The 23,640-nt window shown below is 35.3% G+C and overlaps 2 protein-coding genes across 4 annotated transcripts in view; both read left to right on the top strand.

Moving 5' to 3' along the window:
• zgc:158785 (uncharacterized protein LOC791214 homolog) overlaps positions 1 to 1,762 on the top strand; it is a 13,486-nt gene extending 11,724 nt beyond the window's left edge. Inside the window, exon 5 of the mRNA XM_067400635.1 lies at positions 396 to 1,762. Within this exon, the coding sequence (XP_067256736.1) occupies positions 396 to 554 (159 nt within the window). The 3' untranslated portion in view covers positions 555 to 1,762. The remainder of the gene's footprint in view (positions 1 to 395) is intronic.
• A 6,411-nt stretch (positions 1,763 to 8,173) lies between these two features.
• adamtsl3 (ADAMTS-like 3) overlaps positions 8,174 to 23,640 on the top strand; it is a 231,238-nt gene continuing 215,771 nt past the window's right edge. For all 3 annotated transcript variants that reach the window (XM_067401094.1, XM_067401093.1, XM_067401091.1), the window contains exons 1-2: positions 8,174 to 8,353; positions 8,808 to 8,930. In XM_067401094.1, coding sequence (XP_067257195.1) covers positions 8,862 to 8,930 — 69 coding nt within the window. In that variant the 5' untranslated portion in view covers positions 8,174 to 8,353; positions 8,808 to 8,861. The remainder of the gene's footprint in view (positions 8,354 to 8,807; positions 8,931 to 23,640) is intronic.

The raw sequence follows: 23,640 nt of genomic DNA, 5'->3' as shown, positions 1-23,640 counted from the left end.
GGCCACACTATCAACAGCAAAATAAATCTGCAGCTGTCAGGTGGTGCGAGTCGCAAATTCTGAGTTTACAAGTTGTAATTACGCTTTTTACACATTGTGATCTCAACAAGGCGTGGTAAATGGTCATTTCAATATGGCATGAACACACCTAGACATTTTTAATTTGCAGTGTATGGAGCCCTTAATGGGACATGGGGTGGTAAAAAAAAAATGAGATGGGGAGGAAAAAATATATTTCAAAACACTTGCATTCACTTGCAACACTTTTGCACTCTCATAATGGGTACGATCTGGATTATGGTGAACAACAAATCTGTAAAAGAGTGATTAAAAAGTCAAATAACAATACAATGGCTATAACTTTTCTGCATAATTTTCCTTTTTTTTTACTGCAGGTATCCCTTCGTTATCACATTCACCTTTTCAGGACGTGGAATGCGACGAATCCCAGTGTCCGGCTACAGATTCCCCGCCCTGTGAAGACACATAAGACACCAAAACATCTAACATTGCACTTCTTGTGCAAATACAATAACAAGGAGACCATGGTGTAATGCCGACAACAGCCTCAGGAATACATTTCATGATGTCTTGATTTTGTGAGAAGCCCTGATTCAGAGTCACACTCGGATTTGGGACTCAAACTGAATTGAAGCGATGCCCAAATTTGGAGTGACACCCTAATTTCGAGAGCGATTCGGAGTGATGCCCTGATATTGAGAGACATCCTAATTTAGAGCAACACCCTGATTTGGAGCAACGTCCTGCTGTAAAGTGATGTTTTTACTTTGTTTTGTAAATAATGGGGAACTTTTCAGTCATGAAATCTCATAGAAACATGGGAAAAGCATGTCAAACCACAGGAAAAGAACACGCCTTCCTACATAAAGCAGAGAACAATGGTGTTGAGATGATAATAACTGAGCTATTTATACCTGCAGGTTTCACTTTACATGAGTGTTACATAATTATTCAGAAGAATATATATCTAGGTGAACGTACAGTAACTAAGACAATCATACAGATCATTTCATAACTGTTTGCTTTGTCATGGAAACACTTGAATTATATAGAAAAATGTGAATATATAACCAAAACACTAAAACAAATATGCTTTAAAATCTCTTGAACATTGAAAATGTCACATTGGAAAATCCTCACGAGAAAATATCGCTCAAAGGTTTCGGGTCAATACGTTTTTTTTTTTTTACATTAATACTTTTATTTACAGAGGATGCATTAAATTGGTCAAAAGTGAAGACATTTAAAATGCTTTTACATTTCTGTTTCAAATAAATGCTTTTCCTTTTTATTTTCAGGATCCTTTGATGATTTAAAAGTTCAATGTATCACGGTTTCCGCAAAAATATGAAGCAGCACAACTGTTTTTAACATTAATAATAATCAGAAATGTTTCTTGAGCATCAAATCAGTGTATTCAAATGATTTCTGAAGGATCATGTGACAATGAAGACTGGAAATCACAGGAATAAATGACATTTTTACAATATTAAAGCTTAAAATAAAGCCACAAGCTAAAATGGTTATGAATTGTCAATTCAGTTCAATGCCGTACAAGTCAAATTTCTCTTTTAATATTAAGAAACATTGTTTGTTGTGGACATAAGAAAGTGAGAAACAAGCAAATAAAAACTATTTTTTTTTAACCCTTAAATCTTTCTCTCTGCACATACACATAACCTGGACATAATTTTTCCATTGAGATCTGAATCATTAGTGCAGATCTAATGAACTGGATAGCTTTCCCCATTTATTTCAGTGAGGTGAATGGATCTGCAGTCAGAAAAAGAGCATTAACTGTTTTTCATGCTATAAGAGGATTTATAAACAATGAATATAGTTTTCTTTTCTTTCTTTTTTTTCTTTTTAGGCATTTTAAGAAAAATTCAGAATAGAAAGCCAATCTAGCATGCAAAGCATTGGTGTCTTTGGTGTTAATAATGACAAAAGCATCTGCAGTAAGTAAATAAAGAATAAACACCTCTCCAATGTTTCTTGAAATAGATGGTACAGCCGTGAATAACCTCGAGTCCTTCATTATTATGTTCCTGAAAACCACCAACTTTGGACACAAAACTTGCAATTGCCAATAAGTGTCGACAGAGGGCGCTGATCAGGCGAAAACTAAGAACTGTTTACATGCTAGTGCTTCTAAATAATGTTCGTCCCGAAACGTAGTGCTTTGAACCTGTTTTTTCAAAGATTAAACTGGTAAAGTATCAGTGTACTGTCAAATGGATAATAATAAGAAATAGCCTACTGTATACATAGTTCAAGTGTACATATATTTTATTATGAAAAAGGGAATGTGGTGGCTGAGTGCGACACAACGCTCCCGTCTGAAACCATACAAAAGTGGTTATGCTCAATCTAACTTCCGTATTCTGTAAAACAGATCAAATCGCTTCCGGTTTAGGTCTTTTGTATGTGCTTCATGAAAAAATGAGCTGTTTTATTCAAGATCACTTAAAAGGAGCATAAAAAGATGAGCATAAGTGATGTCCCCCGTATATACAGATTAATATTTAGCTTTTTCATTTAGACAATATGTGAACTAGGTATTTTCGCTGATACCTTAAAGGGTTAGTTAACCCAAAAATGAAAATAATGTCATTAATTACTCACCCTCATGCTGTTCTACACCTGTAAGACCTTTGTTCATCTTCGGAACACAAATTAAGATATTTTTATTGAAATCCGATGGTTTCGTGAGGCCTGCATAGGGAGCAATGACATTTCCTCTCTCATGATCCATTAATGTACTAAAAACATATTTAAATCAGTTCATGTGAGTACAGTGGTTCAATATTAATATTATAAAGCGACGAGAATATTTGTGTGCAAAAAAACAAAATAACGACTTATATAGTGGTGGCCGATTTGAAAACACTGCTTCAGGAAGTAGGGCCCTATAATTTCCGCGATCACGGAATCGCGGACGGAATCAAGTCATAAAAATGGAATTTATAACGCGGAATGTCACGAAATTTGTCAAAGTTTTGATGAATGAATTAAAAGCAGGTCAGCACACGTAAGTTAAATCGCGATATAGACTAGTGACTGAATATTAAACCGCAAAAAGACTGTTAAACATGAATCCTGCATGCCTGTGTGCCTCTGAAATGACTGATGCGGAAGCGCAGTTTCAGTTACCTCACACCGCCTCACGGGCGCACGCACGCAGAAGCTATATATATCCACTATATGAACGCACTAGAGCTGCTCTGAAAGTCACTTCATCAGCATTTAACTGCTTCGTTTGAGAAAACTACCGTCATAAACACAGAGAAACTCAAAACTCTAGGCAAACCGTCAAAATAAAAGTTCGATTTAACTTGACAGATACATATTACTGTTGTACAGTAGAATTTAGATAAATTAATTTAACAATAAATTATTAAAATATATTTTAAACAATAATCTGTGTTGAATTTTAACAGTAAAGCTCTGTTGTGCAGCACGTTGTTTGACAAAAAAAGTTTAATTTCATGATTAAAAGATAAATTAAATGGTATGCGTTCATTTGATTGCCAGAAAAATTTAAATACACAACAGAACTTCTGAAGAAAAATAAAATCATAAAAATATATTTTTTTAATTAATAAATATTGTTGTTTTTAAGAATTCAATTAATTACACATGCTTTTTGATTATTAAAATGGAATTAAACCAATAAAATGGAATCCAGAAAACAGAATTTGGTCAAAATAAAATTTGAGGGGAAAGAATAAAACTTTTATTAAATTGTTGGTAAATTGGACAAGATTCATTATTTAAATAAAATAGACATGCTTTTTGATTACTAAAATTTACTTTAACCATTAAAATGGAGTCAAAAAATAAATAAAACGGAAAAAAACGGAATCCAGAAAAATTAAAACGGAAAAAACGGAATGTGGGAAAAAATAAAACGGATTTATAGGGCCCTAAGGAAGCTTCGGAGCGTTATGAATCAGCGTGTCGAATCATGATTCGGATCGCGTGTCAAACTGCTGAAATCACGTGACTTTGCCGCTCCGAACTGCTGATTCGACGCAAAAGATTCATAACGCTCGAATCTTCCTGAAGCAGTGTTTTGAAATCAGCCATCACTATATAAGTCATTATTTTGTTTTTTTGCCGCACCAAAAATATTCTCGTCGCTTTACAGACCCTTTTACTGTTTGTACACAATGATGACGTGTCAACGTATGCGCGCGCATTTTGGCAACGGAAGTGGTGTTGTTCCCCATAGGTTTTAACTTGTTAGCGACTCCGAAAGTGATATATATATCTACAGCTTCGCGAGCGGATTAAGCAACACAGACAGATAGTTATTTTAAAAAGTTGACTTTATCAAATGGTATCCGGCTATCAGATCCGTGTAGTCGAGTGGATAGAAGACGTTAGCAGATGGCCAAATACAGTGGCCAGATATATATACATAAACCAGGGCTCTCAAGTTTTAAAGACAGGCAAGAATGACTAATATCCAACAACATGACATGATTTTTAAAGTGACCAATAACATTGACGATGTAATACACTATAATTTATTTAGTGCTAATAAAATTATTAAGCCTATTTGGAGAGAGAGATGTTTAATGTGACAAAATGTCAGTCATCGTGTGATAACGAAAATATAACTAGGTCTAGACTACTGAGCAGCTGTTTCAGTGAACAGGCTGTAAAACTGTTGACTAAGTTCAGACACTCATGAAAAACTGATGCTGATTATCTGGGAAACATTCTCTAACAGCAGTCAAGTTTTCATTGTTTGTGTCAATCAAGCTGTGAATTTGTTGTAACATTAAAATAGGAGATCATGACTTACTCTGTGCTCAAAGTGATGCTCAGAGCTGTTTTCCTCTGTGGGTGAACGAGGATGATGGCGAACAATTCCAGGATATGCTTTTTTTTCATTGGTTGTTGCGTTAAATCTTACCCAGATACAATAGTGCTATTTTCTGATTGGCTACTGTGTAGCCTCTTTCTTTTTTTGATTGGCTGATAAGTGGTAGGCTACTCCAGAGGAGACGCGCTTGATTCCTGCCCAGCGCAGCGGCATATTAAATATGAAAAATAGTTTTTCTGCTTGAGAAATACAATGTGTGGCGGGAGTGCGTGACAAAAGACCGAAAGGAGTGACTGTCACGCTCAGTGCGTTACACTTGAGAGCCCTGAAAAACTTTCAGAGTTGCTAACACGTTAAAACCAATAGGCAACAACACCACTTCCGTTGCCAAAATGCGCGCGCAACTGTTTGATCACGTGGGCTGTAAAAGGGTCTATAATATTAATATTGAACCACTGTACTCACATGAACTGATTTAAATATGTTTTTAGTACATTAATGGATCTTGAATGAGGAAATGTCATTGCTGGCTATGCAGGCCTCACTGAGCCATCGGATTTAATCAAAAATATCTTAATTTGTGTTCAGAAAATTAACGAAGGTCTTATGGGTGTGGAACGGCATGAGGGTGAGTAATTAATGACATTATTTTCATTTTTGGGTGAACTAACCCTTTAATGTAATAAACATCATACAATGGTGAAATAGGTTTTAATTAATCAAGACATCATGATAACAACTTTTGATCAGGCATGACTGGCTGGGTCCTAAAGGAGACCCAACTCGATTTCTCATATTAGAAAATAGATGCATTTTCACTAGTGATCTCAGACTTTTATATCCCACTGTACTTAAACATCACACCAAAAAGCTGTTCATCATGTTCAAATATGTTTGGTCAAGTGCGACAGATGTCAAATACAGCCTAATATTTAGCTTGGACGTGAAATGTCTTCTAGTTTTGGAAAAGATGAATTGCTTCATATATGAGACAAGAAGAGACTGAAAACTGCTGCATGATTTTCTTCAACAGCAGGTGGAGATAAAAGTCCATGAATCCACTAAAGTGATCCTGACTCCAATAACGCTGATGACTGATTCCTTCTGTGCTCAGAAAGCAAACACACATCCAGAAATTAGCATGAATATTTTATGGATGCACGTTATTTATTGTACTTAAAATTTAAAATATAAAAAAAGCACACATCCATTGTTTCATTTTCCACCTCACGTTTTTCACATTTAAACGTAACACTTGAACACTTCATCGTGAATCTGCTGCTAGATCAGAATAATAATGAACCCTACAGATCCAAGAGCTCACTAATAGACTCTTTAAAAGAATGAAAAGCTTTGCCTGTCCGCTGCTCACTTTGACTTCATCCAGGGCAGGTGAAAGCATATCAAAGCCTGTCGCTGCCAAACGCTACTCTGCACTTCATAATAAACAGATATGCTTCGCCCCAACAGGCTCTTTGATCAGGCGCAGGAGCACAACCATACAAGCTGATGTGAAGCTCTGGGCTGCTCTTTGGAATCCATCCAAAAAGTATCTGAACACTTAAAATGTCTGAATGTCATTGAGTCAGATACAAAATATCAAACCAAGATTCCATTTCAAAGACTTCACTTTCCTTCTTTGTTTTCTTTTTTGCTCAGTGTCTTTTGATCAACTGTGTTATAGTTTTTTTTTTTTTTTTTTTTTTTTTTTTTTTGTGAATCTTATGCCTCTTAGATATTTTCCTACTGTAGCTTAAATGTTCCAACAACTGTATATTATTAATGTAGGCTACTTTAATCGATAGAAAAGTCTCTTCTGCTCATCAAGGCTGTGATAAAAAATACAGGAAAAAACGTAATATTGTGAAATATTATTACAAATTAAAATAAAGGTTTTCTATTTTAATATACTTTAAAAAATAATTTATTTCTGTGATGTAAATCTGGATTTTCAGCATCATTACTCCAGTCTTCAGTGTCACATGATCCTTCAGAAATCATTCTAATATGATGATTTCTTATTAATGCTGGAAACTGCTTAATATTTTAGAACCTGTGATGCATTTTTTTTCAGGATTCACTGTAAAGATAAAAAAAAGAACAGCATTTATTCAAAATAGAAATCTTTTGTAACAATAAACACGTTTGAGGTCAGTCGTTTTTTTTCTTTCTTTTTTTTTTGAAAGAAATTAATACTTTTATTCAGCAAAGATGTGTTAAATTGATTAAAAAAAGTGATATATCGTTAGAAAATATTTCTATTTTGAATAAATGCTGTTCTTTTTAACTTTGTATTCATCAGTGAATCCTGAAAAAAGTATCACAGGTTATAAAAATATTAAGCAGTTTCCAACACTGATAATAAATCATCATATCAGAATGATTTCTGAAGGATCATGTGACACTGAAGACTGGAGTAATGATGCTGAAAATTCAGCTTTGATCACAGAAAATAAATTAAATATTTTAAAGTATATTCAAATAGAAAACCTTTATTTTAATTTGTAATAATATTTAAAATATTACAGTTTTTTTTTTCTGTATTTTTGATCAAATAAATGCATCCTTGATGAGCAGAAGAGACTTCTGTTAACATTAACATTTCCAAACCTTTGATCTGTACTATATAATTTAAGTCAACTTTAACTGAAAAGTTGCTGTATTCTCAAAACAATGGTATTTCTCATAAATCTTTGATTGATTTAAATGTATATAATCACACTCCAAAAAATTCTGGGTTAAAAACAAAACCCAAGTTGGGTTGAAAATGGACAAACCCAGCGATTGGGTTGTTTTTAACCCAGAAGTTGGGTTAAATGTTTGACTAACATGCTGGGTAGTTTAATTTAACCCAACTATTGTTTAAAAATGACTATATGGCTGGCTTAAAATGAACCCAAAGTATGTTGGAAATTAAAAATCAGACATAATTACTAGAGGCAACAATAATAATCAAAAGCAATTTAATGTTTATGGTTTAATTACTCATTAAACTTATTAATAAATGTTCATTTCCAACATTCTCTGGGTTCATTTTAAGCATGCAATAAAGTAATAGTTGAGTTCATAAACCTACCCATCAGGTTGGGCAAATATTTAACCCACCCACTGGGTTCGTCCATTTTCAATGCCCACAAAAAAAAGGTTCTTTAATTGCAGGTTCCATCGCGACAGCTTACCCCATACATTGTGACAACATGCCCCGCTCTAGGGGGAGCGATCTAGTCGCGTCGCGTCCGGTATGGGACGCCTAGTGGGCTATAAGCTCAGCACACTAACTTCTGTCAACTCAGTGTTCAGTACGCAGCCGTGCGCTGAGCAGAGAGCAGAAACTCAGTCACTCGAGCTGCATTCAGCCTTTCTAACATCCGACTGACGGACGGACACACGCCATTCAAGTGAACAGAGCCGGAGCTCGTGCGGTGATTATTGATTATTGGTGCGGCGCGCGCGTTTAATGGATTAAAATGTGAATCCGTGAGTTACTTTGCAGCAAAGGTAAGAGCTGATCATATAAACGCACGTCTTTTCTTGGCTCTGCATGACGAGTTTTTCTAGGATGATATCAGCTGGTGTTCATGTCTTCATATATAAAGCAACTTTGATCTGTCTGACAGAAGCTGAGCGTTTGCTCACAATGTCTGTTTGCAGCATCTCACACATGCACTAATCTGATCAAATAAAAGCTGTGTCATGTGAATATGGGCACATAAGACATTCACTGCTGCACAGAAACCTATCGCACTGCATTCCTACTGCTGTTGCATTATGCATGGGGAATACCTGAGAAAGAGGCTGTTTTTCACTGTCAGAGCAACATAGACAGGGTAATTAAGTCAATCAGGCCTGGCACTTTCAATCTAGAATCAACAGAGGTAAATAATCAAGCATCATTGTTCCAGCAGCAGCAGCAGCAGCTCTGTTTAAATGATCTCTCTCTGTCTCTCCTCAGGCTGATTTCTGACTGACATCATTCATCAGGCAGCTCTGGAACAGGGTTTGAAAGATGGACTTCTGGGTTTTGCCCATTTGTCAGATCAGCTTCATGTTGACACTGATGTCATCCGCTGGTCAGGTATGATAAAGGTCAAACACTGTTTTTGTGAAGATAGTTATCGCTCACCTCAGATTTTCTCTGTGCTGTATCAGACTTGTCTGCTGGCTGCTGTACTTTTAGTCATTTGTACAGCACTGACTCTACAGTTACATTTCATATAGTTTGTTTTATAATCGAACACGCTGTACTGGGACATTACAGTTGGGTTTAGCTGTTTTGAGACTCATTTGTCCTCTCTAACATGCTATTTTGCTGCATATAGTGCGCATTGCAAGTTGTATTCAGATGTAAAGTTGATCATTTTACATCATCATAATAGTCAATAATATATCCAAGTGCAAGGGTTTATGGGCATTCTGCCATTTTGTAAACCTACGATATAGCCTAATCTGATCAGTTCTACAGTAATTTGTTGTTCTTACAGTATGTTGATATTCGTGTTTTATTGTAGGGTCAAATAAGGTGTGCATTTTGAAGGTTTATTAAGTGTTAACAATGAGATTATGTGGTTTTTATAATCAGTTAACACTGCTTTTGTCATTTTATACAAGATGGACAAAACTTGTCACCAAAAAAGTCATTTGGTTTAACCAAAATTTCGACACTTTGGTTATACCAAATGACGATATTTCAAACAATGCTAACAGGCTGATATCTAGCTAGCTAGCAAAAGGACAATCAGTTTTTAAAATATTGCAACATTTTCCATGTTTTATAGCAGTTGTACCGAATGACCTGATGTTTCGGGACATGCGTATGATCAAGTGAAAACATGAGTTTTTCAGATATTTAAGAGAGAGTTAGTTACTTTGCTTCATGACCATGTGGTTCTTTGCAGGTGTCTGAATGATGTCATATCTTGTCACATGATATTGACCACATGACTTGATCCAAAATGGTCCCTTTATATTGGTTACTCCGAATGACATCAATGAAATTCATTCTTTTTCATAACAAAGCAACGACTTCTACACGTAATTTTAATATCATTTTGCACTATGTTGATATATGATGTTATAAAATCATGCCAGAATAAAAATATATACATTTATTACATTTTAAGATATTTTAATCACAAATGAAATGGCTGGATTTGCCTTTGGACGGTTAAACCGAATGACCTTTTGACACTGACACAAAATCTTTAAAATACATTTATATGTAGCAAAATATAATTAAAACCTTTTGGATTCAATAAAAGAGATCTAGTTGTACTACCTTATGTCATATCTTTGTTTTTTATCATTATTAAGGCCTTTGGACAAAAAAATGAGCTGAAAAATGATTTCTGTGAACAAAATGGCGATAGAAAAGAGTGCATGAGATTTATGCTTTTGATGTGTGTTTTGCATAATGAGTGCATAATTATAATTGTGCACCTGTGCATTCGAAATTACACATTTTTTTATTTATATAGTGCTTTTTATAATCCATATTGTTTCAATGCAAAACAATCCCTCCAAATATTTGATAAACATATTAAAGCAACAATATTTAGTCTGTATCTAACATATTGTATTTTATTAAGTTTTAGTGATTTAGAGTTAGTTTAGTGAGTTTTAGTGACCCATCAATTTCATATTTGATCATTTTCAAATAGTTTATGAATATTTTTATGTGTACCAAAGTATGAGGTTGGTGAGATTTTTAAAGTGTTTCTCATGCAACTGCATACAACTTAAAGTAACTTTGAATATATTGTAAAATGCAATTTATTCCTGTGATCAAAGCTGAATTTTCAGCATCATTACTCCAGTCTTCAGTGTCACATGATCCTTCAGAAATCATTCTAACATGATGATTCACTGCTCAAGACACATTTCGGATTATTATGATCAATGTTGGAAACAGTTTTGCTGCCTAATATTTTTTTTGTGGAAACCATGTTAGTTTTTTTTCAGGACTCTCTGATGAATAGATAAGGGAACATTGAATACTTTTTGATTTGATATTTACATATCAACTCAAATATTCCAGTCAAATGTCGCAGCTCTCTCTTGCAGCCTCTCAAGTCAAATTATAATCACAGACTCCATCACACGTCTAGAGGGAATCGTTGAACGTTTCCGTCTTTTTTAGTAAGAAACAGGTTATATATAGAGAGCTGGTGTGGATGTTAATGGAAGAGCTGGCATGAACATGGACGCCAGCCTAATCCATCGCAACAGGGCCACTCGATAACAGCCATTTACACCGCAGAGCTGCCACCTCAAGTGGCCAAATCTCTTTGTCCTACGCGCCGGTACATGAATAACGACAGCTGAAACCCAAGTCCTTCCTTTGTGGGATTCTGCCATGGCTGAATGAAATGCAAGTGGAAAGACGGAGCAGGTAGCAGGTAGCATTAGTGAAGCAGTGCACTCTGGGATAGAGTTACAGCTGGCCACATCGAGCACCTTTTCCATGCACTCACACCGTTTGGCTAGTGTCATTCATACGAGAGCTGACGGACAGCACCAGCGCTCTCCTTTATGCCATTTATAATTCCATTCTTGCTGACTGAAGCAGGTGATTGGAGTCATCCATCTTGGAGGGAACAGGTTTCTGCTGGAGTCTAAATTGAAATTTGATGTGCATTTATCCAGAGTCTCCATTAAAGCTCTTTGCAGTAATCTTTCAGAATAATATTTGTTCTATGGGCTAAACACTTCAGCGTGATTTATGCACGCGTGGGAGCCGCCGCTGGGACTCTTTAAGAAGCTGTGAGTTTCAGCACTGAGAGTGAAGCAGGTGTTTTCACTACTCTTTTCCCACATCTCCTATTTTCCTGCTTTTCCTATTAGAGAACGGCTCTGCTCTTTCACCTCCCTCTGGCAGTGCGCTCCGCCTGCTAGACGCACACATCTCGGCTCTGTCACTTTCTCATGGAGGGCTTTGCAGGGTCGGTTGTGTTAGATGTGGGATTTGGTGGGCAGATGTATTCAATTTTACCTTTTGTTCAGCCTGATAAAGTGATCAAACTCACAAGGCCTCGGCTGAATCGGTGTATAGAGTGTTTATCAGTCTAGTATTAAGCCAGGAACATGTTTCAGCAAATACACAAATGCAGATGTGAATGATTGGCCAGCGTACTGTAAGTGTGCACACTTGTGTTATGGTGGCAGTGACAAACCTCAGAGGGGACGATGTGTTATGACTCGGGTGACTCAGTTCACCACAGTTCACTCGAAAATGAAATTTCTGTCATTATTTACTCACACTCTTTCCAATTTTGTCCATGCAACACAAAAGGAGAATTTGTATAGCTTTGTTTGATGAAAATTAAGTCCATCATCCATCCATCCATCCATCCATCCATCCATCCATCCATCCATCCATCCATCCATCCATCCATCCATCCATCCATCCATCCATCCATCAAAAACCTTCACACTTTTACTATCTATCTATCTATCTATCTATCTATCTATCTATCTATCTATCTATCTATCTATCTATCTATCTATCTATCTATCTATCTATCTATCTATCTATCTATCTATCTATCTATCTATCTATCGTTCTATCGTACTATCGTTGATAGATCTATCTATCTATCTATCTATCTATCTATCTATCTATCTATCTATCTATCTATCTATCTATCTATCTATCTATCTATCTATCTATCTATCTATCTATCTATCTATCTATCTATCGTACTATCGTTGATAGATCTATCTATCTATCTATCTATCTATCTATCTATCTATCTATCTATCTATCTATCTATCTATCTATCTATCTATCTATCTATCTATCTATCTATCTATCGTTCTATCTATCTATCGTTCTATCTATCTATCTATCTATCGTTCTATCGTACTATCGTTGATAGATCTATCTATCTATCTATCTATCTATCTATCTATCTATCTATCTATCTATCTATCTATCTATCTATCTATCTATCTATCTATCTATCTATCTATCTATCTATCTATCTATCTATCTATCTATCTATCTATCTATCGTACTATCGATGATAGATCTATCTATCTATCTATCTATCTATCTATCTATCTACCTATCTATCTATCTATCTATCTATCTATCTATCTATCTATCTATCTATCTATCTATCTATCTATCTATCTATCGTTCTATCTATCGTTCTATCTATCTATCGTTCTATCTATCTATCTATCTATCGTTCTATCGTACTATCGTTGATAGATCTATCTATCTATCTATCTATCTATCTATCTATCTATCTATCTATCTATCTATCTATCTATCTATCTATCTATCTATCGTACTATCGTTGATAGATCTATCTATCTATCTATCTATCTATCTATCTATCTATCTATCTATCTATCTATCTATCTATCTATCTATCTATCTATCTATCTATCTATCTATCTATCTATCTATCTATCTATCTATCTATCTATCGTTCTATCTATCGTTCTATCTATCTATCTATCTATCGTTCTATCGTACTATCGTTCTATCTATCTATCTATCTATCTATCTATCTATCTATCTATCTATCTATCTATCTATCTATCTATCTATCTATCTATCTATCTATCTATCTATCTATCTATCTATCTATCTATCTATCTATCTATCGTTCTATCGTACTATCGTTGATAGATCTATCTATCTATCTATCTATCTATCTATCTATCTATCTATCTATCTATCTATCTATCTATCTATCTATCTATCTATCTATCTATCTATCTATCTATCTATCTATCTATCTATCTATCTATCTATCTATCTATCTATCTATCTATCTATCTATCTATCTATCTATCTATCTATCTATCTATCTATCTATCTATCGTTCTATCGTACTATCGTTGATAGATCTATCTATCTATCTATCTATCTATCTATCTATCTATCTATCTATCTATCTATCTATCTATCTATCTATCTATCTATCTATCTATCTATCTATCTATCTATCTATCTATCTATCTATCTATCTATCGTTCTATCGTACTATCGTTGATAGATCTATCTATCTATCTATCTATCTATCTATCTATCTATCTATCTATCTATCTATCTATCTATCTATCTATCTATCTATCTATCTATCTATCTATCTATCGTTCTATCGTTCTATCGTTCTATCTATCTATCTATCTATCTATCTATCTATCTATCTATCTATCTATCTATCTATCTATCTATCTATCTATCTATCGTTCTATCTATCTATCTATCTATCTATCTATCTATCTATCTATCTATCTATCGTTCTATCGTTCTATCTATCTATCTATCTATCTATCTATCTATCTATCTATCTATCTATCGTACTATCGTTGATAGATCTATCTATCTATCTATCTATCTATCTATCTATCTATCTATCTATCTATCTATCTATCTATCTATCTATCTATCTATCTATCTATCGTTCTATCGTTCTATCGTTCTATCTATCTATCTATCGTTCTATCGTTCTATCGTTGATAGATCTATCTATCTATCTATCAATCTATCTATCTATCGTTCCATCCATCCTTCTATCTATCTATCTATCTATCTATCTATCTATCTATCTATCTATCTATCTATCTATCTATCTATCTATCTATCTATCGTTCCATCCATCCATCCTTCTAGCGTTCTATCTATCTAATTATCTATCTATCTATTGTTCTATCATTCTATCTATCATTCTGGTTGCCTATTGTTCTGTATATCCATCCATCCATCCATCCATCCATCCATCCATCCATCCATCCATCCATCCATCCATCCATCCATCCATCCATCCATCCATCCATCCATCCATCCATCCATCCATCCATCCATCCATCCATCCATCCATCCATCCATCCATCCATCCATCCATCCATCCATCCATCCATCCATCCATCCATCCAAACTGAATTACAATTCTACATCAGGTAGTGAATTTCAAAGGCATTCTCAGTTCATTTCTGCATGGCCCACAACCCGTTGCGTACAGAATGCTTTGGCTCTTAGTTAAACTGCAGTGCTCTCAACCCTTGTATACTTAAATAGTTTGGTGCACTTTGGCATCAGGTTCTTATTAAGCTCTTAAATTCACTTGTTTGAATGAATCAGCACCTAACACTTTATCTCAGCCGAACAACCTTTATTCTGTCGGGGCCCTAAAGCATGTACTTCTTGTTCCTGAGAAATACAACATTTAAGGAGAAGCTCTGAGGTTAAATGAGTACATAGTCAACAATTACGAGCCAGAGTAGATTTTGAAATAGCAATTCTTGCTTGGCTTATACCATAGATTATGACAAGCAGATGTTGCTCTAACCCTGTGCCTGATTGCTTTTTATTGCATTCTGTTTTCAATAGTATTGATATTCTCAAGTTTTCAAATTGAAGCCATTTGTGCTCTCTTTTTCAATGTCACCATCTCCTCTATTTTAGGGAGTGTTCTCTTTGCTTTCCATTTTACACTTTTTTTTTTTTATTCCCAATTTACAGATTCGTAAACACTACTGAAAGGTTGCATTGTAGGCGGACTAACAAATGATCCTTTTGTTGTCTCTGCCTCTCAGAGACAGGAAATGCATAACAATATGCTCTTTCTATTGCATTGTGAAGTTTAAAATTTGTTGGGGATAGTTTTCAGCACTTGTTATTGACAGAGACCATAGAGACATGGCCGGAAATTATGTGGCATTGAGAGGAGGAATGAGAATATGTTGAATTCAAACCTTTCGTTGCAAACAAATGAGGTACAGTATGTTATGCCGCCTACCTTTTGGATCAGCCACTGTGTTGGGAGCGATGCCTTAAAATGCGCTCTGGCTTGCAACAGAGCCAGTATGGTAAACAGTTATTTGTCATTTGAGATGTGTTCATCAACACAAAAGTGAACAGTCAGAAAAACAACAGCTCTATCTCCCATGTCATTTCTGGCTAGCACTCAACAGGCTCTAGTTTGTGTTTGCGTGTGTGTATATATAAATGAGAGAGCGTGCTGTGTTGGGCACTATGTGAAGTTTTCCGTGGATGTTTCAGGCAGTAGTGCGAGAGCTTTGGTTTTCAGTGCTGTTGTATTGTGGGTCCAGAGACACTGCGGCTGCAGCTCCAGCCTGTTTGAACAGCTGACACCTAAAGCAGAGACAAAAAACTGGCTCCAGACAGCCTCATTGCTGTGAGCCGGGAATAGGTTGTGGATGTTTGAGTGTGTTTCAAGTAGGGCTGGGCGATATGGCCAAAAAAAATGATCACGATAAAAATTTTCATATCAGTCTATAATGATAATTATCACGATAAATGTCAAATCTTTAATTCTTTTGAAGTTTAAAGGTGCCGTAGAATGTGTTTTCAAAAGATGTAATATAAGTCTAAGGTGTCCCCTGAATGTGTCTGTGAAGTTTCAGCTCAAAATACCCCATAGATTTTTTTTTATTAATTTTTTAACTGCCTATTTTGGGGCATCATTAAATATGCGCTGATTCAGGCTGCTGCCCCTTTAAATCTCGTGCTCCCTTCCGCCGGAGCTCGTGCTTGCCTTAAACAGCATAAACAAAGTTCACACAGCTAATATAACCCTCAAATGGACCTTTACAAAGTATTCGTCATGCAGCATGTCTAATCGCGTAAGTATAGTATTTATTTGGATGTTTACATTTGATTCTGAATGAGTTTGATAGTGCTCCGTGGCTAAAGCTAACATTACACACTGTTGGAGAGATTTATAAAGAATGAAGTTGTGTTTATGAATTATACAGACTGCAAGTGTTTAATAATGAAAATAGCGACGGCTCTTGTCTCCGTCAATACAGTAAGAAGCGATGGTAACTTTAACCACATTTAACAGTACATTAGCAACATGCTAACGAAACATTTAGAAAATTTACAAAAATCACTAAAAATATCATGCTATCATGGATCATGTCAGTTATTATTGCTCCATCTGCCATTTTTCACTGTTGTCCTTGCTTACTCCAGACATCCTGCCCTTGTCTAATGCCTTGAGCTGGCATATGCAAATATTTGGGTCGTACATATTAATAATCCTGACTGTTACGTAACAGTCGGTGTTATGTTGAGATTCACCTGTTTTTCTGAGGTCTTTTAAACAAATGAGATTTACACAAGAAGGAGGAAACAATGGAGTTTGAGACTCACTGTATGTCATTTCCATGTACTGAACTCTTGTTATTTAACTATGCCAAGGTAAATTCAATTTTTAATTCTATGGCACCTTTTAAAGGCAGATTTTTGATCCTAAGTGAAAGCTGTAGAAACCAGACAATTAATTGTGGTTCATTAACAAAAATAGCTAATATTTGCAAGAATTGTAACAACCAAAATTTAAATATTCTAACTGATTGAGTTTTGTTAAAATTAACCATTGGTCATAGCATACATTTAGATCATAATAACCACAGTTAAAACCACACATAAACATGGTAAAATGTAACTATGTGGTTTCAATGGTATTTGTATGAAAAACTTTATTCTAAATACATTTAGTATAATTGCACAAATGCTATAGTTTATTTACATTATTACTTCTTTAATACACTTTTACAATACATATCTATATAAATAATATAATAAAATTTGATATGTATATCCCATATTTCTGCCACAATGCCGTTAGTGTTACTACAGTAAATACATGGTAAAAGATGGTGATTTGTAGATTGAAAAGCCTTCTGACTGTAATCGTTGTGCATTGTTTCTCCATGTTTGTCAGTGCTGTTTGATCTATCTTAAAACTAGTTTCAATCACCAAGACATTGGTGTTCTTTGCTGAATTCAAGCACTTCTCACTGGATCTCACAGCGCTGTTCAGTGCTCGTGTGACAGAGACCGATCAGGGAGTAAACGCATCTGCCCTAATAAGAGCCGCAAGTTGTTTTTCATGTCCGCGGGTTGAAGTGACCCCAAATAACATGATATTTAGCCCCTGGAATGCAAATTTTGTCAAAAACACTGATTTTACCCCCCGGAACATGATTTTTACCATGGGACCCTCCCCGAAACACGATTGGACTAGTTTTGGGCTAGTTTTGAGTAGCAACTGGGCGGGTTTTGTTGTGAAAACCTGGCAACCCTGCTGCCGTTTGAACTTTGAGCCAAGCGGTCTGTGTTCAAATGAGTAGCACTGTTTCGTTCCACTTTTGGTGCATACACATTATATCAAACATTTATCAAACTCTTGATATCGTTTTATCGAGGAAAATTATATTGCGATAATTATCGATTTTTTTCCCCACCCAGCCATAGTTTCAAATTTGCACTTGTATGTCAAGTCAACCTTTACTTATAGCGCTTTTTACAATGCAGATTGTGTCAAAGCAGCTTAACAGTGATAAATGGTATATAATTTTGCCTGCACAGCAGCTCTTAAAGAAAATGGTGTCAATGCAGGCAGATAAAAGCACTGATGAATATCAAATGTCAAGTCAAATGTATGCCTGTAGTTGTACTTTATGTTGGTCCTAAACCAGTTCTTTATGTAGTTGTAACAAGAAGGCTACAGGGTCCCACACAAAATATTTACACCAAAAAAGTCAAGATTTTAATATTTATTGAAAATGGCAGGTTTTGTATTTGACATCCATATGAAAAGTGTTACACATACTGTAGTGTCATGGGAGGGCGACTTTACAAGGTGTCTAGGTAGCAAAAAATAATGGAATTTTGAGGTAGATCTCAAGATCTCTTCATAAAGTTTGACAGATTTTAAACTCTTTTTTTGCTGCTTTGTACTCAGAAGACATCATTGTTGAGGTAAAATCCTATGGTTTTATTCAGCTTTCATGTGTTCTACAGCTTCACAGTATACTGATGGTTCAAAGGGTGTTAATGTTTTGATTCATTGGCCCATGCAGGGCCATAAATTCACAGCTGCTTTTAATTACAGTTTTATAGATAAACCCTTAAATCAGTGCTGCACATAAATATGTTACTCTGAGACAGTCAAACTCAGAGTGCAGGATAATCGTTCTGCAATAAATGATTGAATCCCAAATATTGATTTACATCTTTAAACTCATGCATGATGTAAACCTAGACGTAATTCCTGTAAGTGCAGATTTGTCTGTGTAAAAAAGCACTTTGTGGATAGTCACGTCTTGCTGTTGTATAACAAAATATATGAAAGCTGTCGGGTTTAAAGACCCTCTGTGGTGAAAATCAAGTTTTTAATGTTGTTTATGTGTTTGTGTAGAGACTCAAACCATGTGCAAATTCATCAGTCAACACCATTGCTGAATATTTTCTCCTTAAAACTGCAGTGTACCGCCTCTTACATTTACATTTACATTTATGCATTTGGCAGACGCTTTTATCCAAAGCGACTTACATTGCATTATACTATACATTTGTATCTGAGTATGTGCAATCCCTGGGATCGAACCCATGACCTTGGCATTGTTAGTGCCATGCTCTAACCACTGAGCTACAGGAAAGCTCTTGTATCCAATCCCATGTGGGGCCGTTCCTTTTGTGTGACTAATCGCATACTTATCGAGAAATTAAGCATACATCATTTATCTTGTTTAAACTATCAGATTGAAGGATGATTCTCACAAAACTGTATTTTCTGCAAGCTTTTTTCAAGAGAAATTTAAGTGTCTTTAAAAAAAAAAGCATACTTGGAGACTCTAAAAGGACACCAAATAACCAAATTAAATAAGGAGTCCATATAATTAATAAGTTTATGCACACCAAAGCACCCATGAAAAACAAAACAAAAAAAACATTACAGCAAAGACCTTGTTTACGACTCACCCGTGCTCACTGTACGATTCTTATACATCACCACAATCGTATTTACCTTGAATGAAATCCTTATCCATCAAAACTTTACTAGCGAGACGCTGGTTTGCTTTATTCAGCCGCGAAATGTAGTTTGCGTATCATCTGGCCATACAGCGGTGTTTGTTTAGTCTGTATTTCACACAGCATGATGCGAGGGCTCGCGCTCTTCAGAAACAATCAAAGAATATGACAGAGCTTGTGTTTTAAACCAAAACACACACATTTCAGTGAATAAATAATTCACTGAAAACTGTTAGAAGCAGGAAAATTGGGCAATCTTAAGGATTTGAGCAAGTTTGACAAGGACCAAATTGTGATGGCTAGATGACTGGGTCAGAGCATTTCCAAAAGGTGGCCTGATCTGACGAATCACATTTCCTTTTACATCATGTGGATGGCCGGGTGCATGTGTGTCATTTACCTGGGGAACACATGGCACCAGGATGCACTATGGGAAGAAGGCAAGCCGGCGGAGACAGTGTGACGCTTTGAGCAATGTTCTGCTGGGAAACTTTGGGTTCTGCCATCCATGTGGATGTTACTTTGACAAGTCAACACCTCAAACTCATCTTAGGAAGGTGGTCATAATATTATGACTGATCGGTGTGTGTGTGTGTGTGTATATATATATATATATATATATATATATATATATATATATATATATATATATATATATATATATATATATATATATAATATATATACACACACCCTCTCTCACTCTAAAAAAATAATTGTGATTAATAATCATGATTATCATTATCGTGCAGCCTTACTATACCAGTTTTGCTTGAGTTTAACCATAACCAAACATTTACTTTTAGACAACTTCATCAAACTTTTTTTTTTTTATTATTATTACTGAAGATGTCATTTAAGTGCTGGAATCCTTTTTCCAGATTTTCCCCCAGAATCAGCTCTGAAAATGCAAAAGAAAGTCTGCAGATTCTGTTTGAGCCTTCACGTCAGTTATGCAAAAGGAAAAAGAGCTCTTATCTGTATGTTTTGACATATACTGCTCGTCGTGAATTCTCTCTGTCTCTCAATCTTCAGTGGGTCAAGTTAGAACTGAAAGGCTCATTCATACACAGTTACTGTGTGGCCATTCACTCTTACCAGCTGTAAACAGACTCACTGCTTTTTGCACGCGCTGCACTGCTAATCTTTTGGATGGGACCCTCTCTCACTCTCTCTCACTCTCTGACATGGCAAATTGGCTCTTGACACTAAGCCCTGGTACATATTTCATGAGCCATTAATGGGCCCAGCCAGCTTTTGATAGAGAGCATGGCATCATGTTTAGTACAGGACCTTAAAGGAATAGTTCACCCAAAAATTACAATTATATCATCATTGACTCAGTTCCATGCTGTTTCAAGCCCTGTATTATTTTCTTCCATTCTTCCATTAAATGCAAAAAGAGATGTTTAGCAGAAATGAATGAACTGTCAAGCTCCAAAAAGGACACATACTGTACGAGTATCATGAAAGTAGTCCTTAAGATTCATGCGCCAGATTCCAGTCTTCTGAAATCGTACAATAGCTTTCAGTTGTTGTCCACTGATAATTGTCAATTGTCAACATTTTCTGTGCATTCTTAAAACTAAAGGTTCCAAAAGGGGGTTCTCCAATAAATAACTTTTATTTTTAGGAGTGTGTCATGATTGGTCACATGACCAGAAATAATGATGTGTGTGCATCTAAAGAGGCAATATTTTGGAACTGAACACAAACATGAATGAGATTTGGAATATAGCGCACAATGCAACTTGTATGATTTGATTTAATGTGGTTTTTTTACCGTTGAAATAGTATAAATCACCATCCACTTTCACTATCTCAAAAAGAGCAGCTCAGATATTCTGTCTAGCATCTCATTTAGAGGTTTATAGAAGAAAGAAAGTAAAATGAGATTGGAATATGAAGGCGAGTAAATGATTTTCTTTTAGGGTGGAGGGATTTCAATTGAAATGTCTAAGACAATTAGTTTTGAAATGTAATCATATTTGATTTAAGCCTATGTGAACACTGATTGTGAGCTCTTGGTTTCCTCCTCATTTCACGAATCTTACTGTTGAAAGGATTTTGATCTCTGACTGACACCAGATCCTTTACTGTTTAAGGTAAGAGAACTGGTTTAGGACCAAGTTTACTAAATCCCAGTGTTACCTTAGTATTATTTATATACTATTACCATATTTTTTATTTGTATATTTTCAGTTTTTATTTGAATTTTAGTTTGTTTTAATAATGTTTTGTGCTTTTGTCATTTTTATTGGTTTTAGGTTTGTTTTAAAGGAGTCATGAACTGCATTATTTTATTATTTTATAATGTGTCCTGGGGTGCACTTGTAATGGTAGTGTGATTTTTACATCAAAAATGACCATAATTTAGAAATAAAAGGCATTTTTCTTACCCTGATTTGAAGGGCGTGTCTGCTATGAGACTTCGGTGTAAACGCCCACTGCTGTGATTGGCTGACATCTTTGCATATGAAAATAGCTAAGTATTACATCTGGAAAACTTTTAGCTCATTTTTACTATTACAGCTCTCAAGGTTTAATAATCGTGAAAAGTGTTGATTATTGCATTATATTGAGATCATGGCATGAAAGGTTGCAGTGATGAGCATATAGCTTATGTTGAGTGCATGAATAGTTATTTTGTAATTGTAAATCGATTTCTGCACACTAATGAATGCTTTCATCATACAAACACAATAGTTTTGGTGAGAGTCCAGAACTCAATCGCTGATTGTAAAGGGAGCGTTCTTTGATCGCTTTCTAAGTTAATCACAGTTTAAATAACAGATTATTTTCATCTTACTAAGAGAAACAACGTGAAGTTGACTGTTTTGTTAGTTCATGTTAAGTTCATGTTAGCTCTGGTCCAATAAATAGTATTAATATTTCTATGTAGTTTTAATTTATATTGATTTTGGTTTTAGTCAAATTTAGTCAACTTCAACTTATTTTATTTTACTATCCACTAACCCCCTAACTTGTTAAGATCATACGCTTTTAGAAAATTCTCCAGAAGTTCTTCACCCCACTTTCTGGGAAATTATATTTTGGATGTTAAAATACTGTTTTCGGTCATGTTTAATGTGCATAGCTCACTATTAGTAAGTCATTTTATTGGTTGATTCTCTGAAAAGTGTAAATATATGTGGTGCTATCAGAACGTTGCTGTTTGTTTAAGCCTGATAAAGCAGTGTAACATTGACTTTGAGGCACGATTACCTTTTTGGACCAATGGTAAATGGGAGGGGTGTTTGAGAAACCTGTATGAATACTGTTATTATTTTTGTAATAGCACCCACTAGCAGTGTTTTTGTCATTTGCGTCCACTTACCTGGCTGGTAAGATTTGTCTTGCGCCAATTTTTAGATCATTCTTAGATCTCTGACACCATATCATTTTATATTTCTTGCTCTTACAGTCTTCGTTTCAGTTTGCTCTGCATATGAAGTTGGTCTTTAGCATGTTGTTCATATGCGTCACTACACTTGCAGTGTTTAATTCAGACATGTGGAATGCTTACCCAGCACTGAGGCGCTTCCTGTAGGAGGCTTGCTTTGTAAATACAGTAAACTGTGTGTTCTCTCACCTTTACTATTTATTATTCTAAGTAAGTATTTCAATCTCTGCACTGAAGCGCCTCAGGTGGCTTTTTGATTTGCATATGGTAGATATCCAGCAGCAGTTCACCTCAGTGTTTTTCAGCCTCAATGGCATCTGTTAGCTTGTGCATTTTGATTTTATTTCGACAATAGAATAACACAATCAAAATGCAAGTTGATTGTGGAAGAGGTGGAGATCATGACTGTTCAGACTGAACCATTTAAATTATATTTCATAACAATTTCTGCTCCTCAGGGGCTTAAAGTCGTGACAATGGAAAACAAGATGATTCTTCACATCCACTCTTCATACTGGATATTTTCTGTCCAAATAATCCTGTTTAGAATGGATGATTTATATTTTATGTTTTTACCATATG

The sequence above is a fragment of the Chanodichthys erythropterus genome, chromosome 11 (assembly GCF_024489055.1).
Source record: "Chanodichthys erythropterus isolate Z2021 chromosome 11, ASM2448905v1, whole genome shotgun sequence".
Lineage (NCBI taxonomy): Eukaryota > Metazoa > Chordata > Actinopteri > Cypriniformes > Xenocyprididae > Chanodichthys > Chanodichthys erythropterus.
This window is presented reverse-complemented; position numbering and strand designations above follow the sequence as displayed.